We start from the raw sequence: 9300 nt of genomic DNA on the forward strand, positions 1-9300 counted from the left end.
TTGATAGTGTAAGAAAATATTTACATAATTAGTGCTTGTAACTTATACATAGCACTGGTGCTTGTGATTTTGAAGATTCTTTTCTAAATTAGTTTCAACTTGTATCATTATGTTTAATGCTTTCATAAATAAATAGAATTTTTTTTGTAAGGTTGTTGGAGTTAATTTCCGTAGAAACTATTTTCCAAATTTTCCTAGTCTTTTATAACTCGATTTGAAACCAAATTTTTTGATTAAAATTTAGCTAGTCTTTGCCGACTCCTATATTAATTTGTTTTTTTTATAAATTAAGTTATATATATATATATTTCCTAAGGGTTTAAAACAGAGGGAAAGAAAGGCCGAAGAAACGGGAAAACAAGTAACACTGCCTAAACTCTCTTTTCTACCTTACAATTTATACTGTACCTTTGAAGGTAGTAAATTGATTTTTGCTTTCCGGTTGATCCGACTAACTTGTGAGAAATGGCGATGGACAAGTTGGAATTGCAGATATATAATACACTGACGAAGCAGACGGAGGTTTTCAAATCGAAGGAACCTGGCAAGGTTAAAATGTACATATGTGGTGTTACCCCCTATGACTTCAGTCACATCGGCCATGCCCGTTCATATGTCGCCTTCGACATTCTCTACAGGTCAAATTTTACGGAAATTTGTTTCTATGTGAATGATTGAAGTGCAGATTTTTTTATTTGTTTCGGTTAGAGTTGTTTGTAATTTTGGCCTGTTGCTTTCCTTCTATGTTATGTGTTGGTTTCAAATTGTGATGAATAGTTCATAGAAAGAGTTGATTAATAAAGAAACATGTTTGGAGTTTTGGAAAATGGGAAGTTTGAGTGAAACATGTTCATGTAGGGGAATTTGGGGATCATATTGGAATCTTTCTGAAATAAATAGTTTGAATAGATTTGGAAGTTTATGTTGTTTGTTGTATGTGGGTTAATCAAGTAGGGGATGTTGTTTGATTAAGAACCATGATTGGAAATTTAGGGAGTGGAAGTTTGAGTAAAGCTTAGGGGAATTTGGCGGTCTGATGGGAATTATTCTGAAATAACTAGTTTAAATAAAAACAAAATTGGAACTGTAGCATTATGTCCAATGTTTGTCAGGAGTTCAGTGTGAGATTAAGAGAATTTGTAGTTTAACAGACCCTAAATTATTGAGAATAAGGTAATATCGGAATAATTTTGGCCCCCAAAAAAGTTCCGGCCTTCTGCTTCCAAAATTCCTCTTCTAAAGCCAAAAATCTAAATAGCTCAGCTTGTACCTTATATAACCTCTCCCTATTTTGGATTGTAGGGTTTAGTTCAAATTGTGTTTTGTGCACCATCACCACCTCTTCAAGACTTGAGATCTTGAAAGGTGTCATGTTTGATCCAAAAATTCAAGAATCTGAAGGTTTTCTTGATGTGTGCTGAATCTGGATTGCAAGTAATTAAAAGAGGACTATGATCTGATCCTATTTTTGACAAATGAGTAATTTCCAATCCCGGTCCCATTTGTTGAAGTTCAAAGTTAGCCAAGCACCTATCCAATCTCTTAAAAATATAATCTTCCTCAGCTCTTCCATTCCACCAAGTGTATATGCTTCCCTTGAAACCAAGATCAAAGAGGTTGCAAGTAGTCACACAATGTCGAAAATTATCTACTTCATTTAGAGAAACTGGCAATCCACCAAATTTTTCTTCCTCATCCCAAATAACATTGAAATCCCCCCCAACTAAAAAGGATTCATATAGCCAATCCTAATTTTGTTTGGGTTGAGGTTTACTAGTAGTAGTAGTTGAGCGGAATTTGGAGATTGATTTTATTGTGTTGGATGGAAAGTTTGTGTTAATTATTTCCCCATCTCCAAAAGAAGTAGACGCTATTTGGAATATAGGGGCAAACAGTCCAGTTTTATTTCAGACCTTGTCTCATTGACTTTAACAACAACCACAATCCCACAAAAATAGGGTTTGGGGAATGTAGTGTGTACGCTTACCTTACCTCCACCTTGTGAAGGTAGAGAGACTGTTTCCGAGAGACACTCGACTCAGAGAAAGCATAGCCTCAATATACTTGAAAAGAAATACATCAAGGGAGAAGCCATGTAAAAAGAAGCAGTAACAAAAAGCAGTATAATAAGACAAGCAAAGCAAAACGGACAACCAGTACTAGAGATCTACGTATCTGAAACTACTAGAGTAATAATGATACTATAGGTGTGAAAAGAGAATATGCTCTACGTCCTACTAACCTTCTACCCTAATTTTCGACCTCCGTGCCTTCCTATCAAGAGTCATGTCCCCGGTAAGTTGTAGATGTGCCATGTCCTTTTTAATTATCTCTCCCCAATACTTCTTCGGCCTACCTCCACTCTCCTTAGGCCCCCATGGTCAACCTCCCACACCTCTTTACTGGGGCATCTGGGAACCTTCTCTTCACATGCTCGAACCATCTCAACCTCTCTTCCCGCGACTTGTCCACCACGGGGGGCCACTCTCACCTTTTACCGAATATTTTCATTTCTAATCTTATTTCTCCTAGTATGTCCGTACATCCATCTCATCATCAACATTTGCATTTGGAAGTTCTTGATTGGCCAACACTCCGCCACGTACAACATAGTCCGCCTAATAACCGCTCTATAAAACTTACCTTTAAGTCTTAGTGGTACATTCTTATTACACATGATACCGGATGCGAGCCTCCACTTCATCCACCCCGGCCCAATACAATGTGTGACATCGTCATCAATATCCCCATTACCTTATATTATTGACCCAAGATATTTGAAACTCCCTCTTTTTGGTATGACTTGTGTATCAAGCCTCGCTTCCATGTCGGCTTCCCGAGTTACGTCACTGAACTTGCACTCCAAGTATTTTGTCTTAGTCCTACTTAACCTGAAACCTTTGGACTCTAAGGTCTGTCTCCAAACCTCCAGCCTAGCGTTAACACCGCCTCGCGTCTCGTTAATCAGTACTATGTCATTTGCAAATAACATGCACCACATCATCTCCCCTTGAATGTGCCGTGTTAATTCATCCATCGCTAAGACAAATAAAAATGAGCTAAGGGCTGATCCCTGATGCAACCCCATCACAATCGGAAAGTGATTTGAGTCTCTTCTCACTGTCATAACCCAGGTCACGGCTCCCTCGTACATGTCCTTAATCACCTTAGTGTATGCTACAGAAACCCCTTTGGCCTCCAAACATTTTCATAGAACTTCTCTGGGGAATCTGTCGTATGCTTTTTCTAGATTAATGAACACCATATGTAAGTTCCGCTTCCTCTCCCTATACTGCTCCACCAATCTTCTCACCAGGTGGATGGCTTCTGTAGTCGATCGCCTCATCATCAGTGGCGGAGCCAGAATTTTCGTTAAGGGGTGTCAAAATATATAAAAGTAAACATACCAAGAAATTAAGGGGAGTCAATACATAGTATATACACATATAATTTATTTTTTTTACCTAGCTACACAGTGTATTTTCCTCACGAAGGGGTGTCATTTGACACCCCTTCCCATAAGGTGGCTCCGCCACTGCTCGTCATGAATCCGAATTGGTTCTCAGAAATAGACAGACTTGTCTCACCTTTTTCTCTACCACCCTTTCCCAAACTTTCATAGTGTGGCTAAGCAAGTTGATACCTCTATAATTGTTGCAATTTTGAATATCGCCTTTGTTCTTGTACAACGGGACCATCGTGCTCCCCCTCCATTCTTCGGGCATCCTAGCCGTCTTAAAAATGACATTAAACAACCTAGTTAGCCACTCCAAACGTGCTATGCTCGCGCTCTTCCAAAATTCTACAAAGATCTCATCTGGCCCGGTCGCTTTTCCCCTACTCATCCTACGCCTAGCCCTTTCAACCTCTTCAACCTTATACGCCTACAATACCCAAATCTTTACGACTCTCGGAGTACTCCAATTCACCCAACACAATATTCTTGTCCCCCTCTTATTGACTTTATGAAAATAAAAAATGCATTGAAACTTAGACGACTTTTAATAGTTATAAATATGGATCGGAAAATTGTAATTAAAAGAAGTTAGCTGATTTGTGTGCTGAACAAAATGGGATAGCAGGAATTGATTTAGTAAATGAAGACTTCTTGTTGCTACTCTTGGTAGTATTAACGACAGTTATGCTGATTTTGGAATTTTTTTTTGAGATTCTGCTGATGAAGATAGAAACTGAATCATTGAAGGAATGTCACCAACTAGCATGGGAAGTGTTCCTATGAAATTGGATTTTTTTAATTTTTATTCTCTCCATTTTTTATTATCAATTTCTCATTACCGTGGATGTTTGATTTTTGTGTTATATTGCATTTCCTGTAGTATAAGTATTGTGGCTATTGTAAGTTGTAACGTGTCATACGTGGTTGGTGCATCTTGGCAGCTGTTTACCAGATTAACTTGGACTTAGTAAACATGGGAACCAAAAAGAGCTTTGGTTAATGGTTACCTGCAAAAAGGAGAAAAGGAAAAAGAAAAGAACCCACGAAGAGCTTATTGTTTTAACCTGCATCTTTTTTTATTATCATGGAACTTATGTTTTATCATGTGTTTTGGTATGGCTCAATATCAGTGCATTTAGATTATTTCTTTTAGTAGTCTGTTTTTTTTTTTTTTACTTCAAATTAACTAACAGTCTGATTTGGAATTTACAGGTATCTGAAATACTTGAGATATGATGTTGTGTATGTGCGCAACTTCTCAGATGTAGATGAAAAGGTGAGAATTACATTTATTTTGGGGAGTAAGTCTCTTTTATCTCCCAAGACAAAAGGAACTTCTTTGACCTAAGACGAGGAGACAACTTATTTCTTTTTATTTTACGATAAGCATGGCAATATCAGTTAGCTCACTGTATATAATACTTCAGGTGCTTAACGGTCGGTTCTTTTCAGATAATTCGTCGGGCTAACGAGTTTGGAGAGGACCCAATAGCTTTGAGTGGTCGATACTGCCAGGAGTTTCTAAAAGACATGGATGATCTCCAATGCCTCCCACCAATTCATCAGCCTCGTGTTAGTGAGCATATGGAGGAGATTAAGGAAATGATAGCTAAGGTTCTCACATCTAGATTATCTCTTCCAAAACGTGTTTTGACAGTTAAAAGCCTATTGATGGGCTCCCTCTCGTTATCTCCTTGTAATGTCAAAATTAATGTGGTTTCTCCTACTCCGAAATTTAGTAACATGAATGCCAATCTTTTTCTGTGAAAATTTGTTTCTTCATGACTGCTGCTTTTGGAAAAAAAAAAACACTAAGAACTACATTCCAAGATTGTGTCCTTTACACTAAAGAGAGTCTGTAATATTTATTCTAGTATACAATGAGAGAAATGCATATGTAGTAAGGATGTACAATGCCGTCAGTAGAAGTAAAACTCTGTGTTTGATGAGAGGAAAGTGCAACATGTTGCTTAAAGTCTGCAGTTCTATAATCTTTCTTAGATCTAGCGTAAACTGCTTTTTGTCTTTTCTTCTTCCCCATATATGCTCTGGTTTCTTCAAAATGCCATTATTTATGCACTAATGATCTTTAGGTGTAACCTGTAGGTAATGACTAATGGCTATGCATATACAGTTGATGGAGATGTTTATTTCTCTGTCGATAGTTTTCCAGAGTATGGTCGCATATCTGGACAAAAATTAGAAGATAATCGAGCTGGAGTACGCTTTGCAGTTGATTCAAGAAAGCTAAATCCTGCTGACTTTGCCTTGTGGAAGGTGTGAAGTTTTCTTTTACTTTTCTATAAAGTTACTGCTTTAGCTTTACATGCCAATTTCGTTTCTTTACAGGCTGCAAAGCCTGGTGAACCAAGTTGGGACAGCCCCTGGGGTCGTGGAAGACCAGGTTGGCATATAGAATGCAGTGCAATGAGTGCCTACTATTTAACACATTCTTTTGATATACATGGTGGTGGAATGGACTTGATTTTTCCTCACCATGAGAATGAGATTGCCCAGAATTGCGCTGCTTGTGGCCCGGAGAGTAATGTTAGCTACTGGATGCATAATGGTTTTGTTACCATAGATGATGAGAAAATGTCGAAATCATTGGGGAACTTCTTCACTATACGTGAGGTAGAATGTACTCATTAGCTACTGTCTTAATGTGGTTCTTTTTATAATGCTCTGAATCATAGCATACATGTTTTGTAGGTTACTCGATTGTACCATCCCATTGCATTGAGGTACTTCTTGTTGGGGACGCACTACCGATCTCCTGTTAATTACTCAATATCACAGATAGAAATTGCTTCAGAATCTGTGTATTACATTTATCAGGTTGGGAAAAACTTTTAATATCCTTTTAATACCTCATAGTTCAATTACTTTTGCTTCTCGCTGATCGATACAAGCAATTCTTATGCAATTTTTGGTGTTTCTCTTTAATTTCTGGCTGTTCATTCTAGTTACTTTAGATCTGAGTCGAGAGCATATTCTACAGGCTACTTTTATTGGCTTGTTTTATTGCTACTTCGCATGCACAATAGTTGAACTGAGTGATATATTGTTTATGGTTTCAGCAACATACTAGTTCGGATAAAAACAAAAGGGTTGTCTATACATTTTATATCTATTTCTGAACTTTCTCCTATTACACGAATGTTCATGCAACTTTGAAACTTTGTCTCTCTTAAGACAATCTGTAGTTAGAATCTATCCTTTTTCTTAAAAGTCATTTATTTGGATAATTTTTGTGGTGGATAGACCTTACATGATAGTGAAGAAGCTTTGTCTGCTTTCCAACAAGGAACTGTAACAGAAACAAAAGTAAAGGGGGTGCGTGTTAGCCCTCAGGCCCAAGAATGCATCAGCGAGTTGCGTAATGAATTGGAGACAAAGCTTTCTGACGATTTGCATACACCTGCAATTTTAAATGCTGCTCTTCAAGAAGCCCTTAGACTTATGAATAGCTATGTGAACATGCTGAAGGTGGGAACTCTACCTTCTTTTTTCACTTCTGCACATGGCTGGTGTGGTATAACAAATGTTCCGTTATCTCTTGATACTTTCCAGAAAAAGCAACAACAGTTATCTGTTATTTTGTACCTAAGTGAGCTCCAGAAAGAAGTGAAGGCAGTGCTGGATGTCCTTGGATTGCTCCTTGGTTCAACTTGTGCTGAGGTGCTGTCAAAATTAATACTCCCTGTGTCTCAATTATTTTGGGCAGCTCTTTTTTTTTTTTTGCTTCCGTTTAAAAGATTAGCACCTCTCAATTTTTGTGGTTTAAAAAATTAATACTCCGTGTCTTCTTTCCTATCGAGCAATGCCAAACAGCTTTGTTGCCCAGACTGTCCGAAAATGTCTGGCGATGCATGTCGGATCCTGCAAAAGTAGTATATGTTTGGAGGATCTGACACGGGTACGATAATATTTTGGAGAGTCCGTGCAACATAGCCAAACATATTGGAACAGAGCACATTTTTTCCTATTACTATATGGCCAGTCTCAGATGTTGTCTTATTTAACTCATTTGTTGTGTTGTGCAGGTTTTGCAGCAGTTTAAAGAGAGAGCACTGAAAAGGGCTGACTTGACGGAGGAAGATATTTTGCTTGCCATAGAGGAAAGAGCACTAGCAAGGAAAAATAAGGAGTTTGCAAGAAGCGATCAGATTAGAACTGATTTAGTGGCCAAGGGAATTGCTTTAATGGACATAGGGACATAAACAGTTTGGAGGCCTTGTGTAAGACGTGGACTAGAACAGCCTGCCCCGCCAGCTCAACTTGAGCAGTCTGCTGCAGCAGTGCAAAAAGAACCGCCTGTTGCACCCAGGGATGGCAAATGGGGCGGGGCAGTGCAGGGCAAAGCCTTAATGGGGCAGGGCAGGGCGTGTCAAAACACATTTTCAGAAAATAGTAAATGGGGCAGGGCAGGATTTTAGCTGCAAACTCACTTATGTGCAGACTGCCTAAGAAATTTACTTAACTGCCTTCCATAAGTTAGCAAAGTTAGCTACTAAAGCTGCCCAGACATACAAACATACTGTCATGGGCTGCTTTCCATCATCGACCCATGACCTCTTGGACGCGCCCCGTGGCGTCCCGGCAAGCCTCCTAACGCCTAGCGCCACGGTCGGCCCCGTGGTCTCGGCAGCGCCAAGTGACAAGCGAGCATGCGCCTCTGTCGCCCCACCGATATTCACTGCCAGCGCCCAGCGGCTGGCCAATGCCATCAGTGCCGCACGCACCGACAATGCCGCGCGCACAAATCATCATGTTGCCATCAGCGCCGCACACCCAGACAGTGCCCCGCGCGCAGACCCAATGCCAAGCACCAGCGCCCAGCCGCTGGTAGATCCAAATAGTGCCGCGCGCGCCCACAGCAATGCGCGCGCAGACCCTGCTGCTCAAGACAAAGTTGCTGCCATCGGACTTGCTTCCATAGAAGACTAAGTCCTTTTCATTGTAATTATAGAGTAGTTTTACTTCATTCATTTTCAGTGTGCTTCTACAGCTTTCTTAGGTCAACTCATGTAACTTTGGTTTATTTTTTTTAAGCATTATTAAGGGGGACCAAAGCATTCAAACATTCAAGCATTCAAACAATTCTCTGTACTGGTGTCTCTCCCCCCCCGACACCGCATAGCATCTTGTAATAGCTTTCATCATCATCATCAATACAATCATCAGCTTTCATCATCAGTTGCTCATTTTTCGCTGCTCAATTTCTCACGACATTGGTTTTCCCGTACGGCACTGACAATCTAGTCTAGCGTACGGCGAGGACCTCAGTTGGCGCATAGCAACCGCACTGACATCGGTTGCTTAGCCTTACGTCGCCCTTCCAAGGAACATCAGGAAGGCGCCGCGTAACAGTTGGTATCAGAGCCTAGGCTCGACATCGGACGAGGGAACTCATTGGCATCATCATCACCATTTCTGACCATGGTGAATCATGGGGATCGAATCACGACCCTAGAAGAGACGGTTGACGCATTACGGCCCATCGTGGATACGTTGCCTGATCTAAAAACCAGCCTAGTGCAAAGGTTGGACGACCTGGACCGCCGAATGCGGCAGGTCGAAAATGACATAGCAAACATCAGTCAAGACTCTGAGGAAGACCGACAAACGGCTGCCGTCGAGGCAACCAAAATTCATGGCCAATTCGAGGACCTCCAACAGGAGCGTGCCGAGGATTTAGCCCATCGGGAACTAGAGGCAGACAGACTGACAGTCATGCAGCAAACCATAGACAACTTGACAGGCCAGCTCAATGTTGTCAATGCTGCACTACAAAGCCTGCTCAAAGGAGGCGAAAACCACATCAGGGGTGCCATGAACAT

General features: G+C 40.4%; 1 protein-coding gene across 3 annotated transcripts; it reads left to right on the top strand.

The window, feature by feature from the left end:
• Nucleotides 1-327: 327 nt before the first annotated feature.
• Nucleotides 328-8653, top strand: LOC107767551 (cysteine--tRNA ligase, chloroplastic/mitochondrial-like). 3 transcript variants are annotated; one of them, XM_016586590.2, is made up of 10 exons: nucleotides 328-361; nucleotides 481-638; nucleotides 4670-4733; nucleotides 4910-5071; nucleotides 5564-5734; nucleotides 5807-6091; nucleotides 6170-6295; nucleotides 6722-6946; nucleotides 7031-7138; nucleotides 7504-8653. In XM_016586590.2, exons 2-10 carry the CDS (start codon nucleotides 556-558, stop codon nucleotides 7678-7680), a joined length of 1401 nt encoding a protein of 466 aa, XP_016442076.1. In that variant the 5' UTR covers nucleotides 328-361; nucleotides 481-555; the 3' UTR covers nucleotides 7681-8653. The 3 variants fall into 3 exon arrangements, with proteins under 3 accessions (XP_016442076.1, XP_016442075.1, XP_016442077.1); XM_016586589.2 differs by having other exon boundaries at nucleotides 332-638; XM_016586591.2 differs by lacking the exon at nucleotides 328-361 and having other exon boundaries at nucleotides 568-638; nucleotides 4885-5071.
• The last annotated feature ends 647 nt before the right edge of the window (nucleotides 8654-9300 follow it).

Source organism: Nicotiana tabacum, chromosome 19 (genome assembly GCF_000715075.1).
Source record: "Nicotiana tabacum cultivar K326 chromosome 19, ASM71507v2, whole genome shotgun sequence".
Classification (NCBI taxonomy): Eukaryota; Viridiplantae; Streptophyta; class Magnoliopsida; order Solanales; family Solanaceae; genus Nicotiana; species Nicotiana tabacum.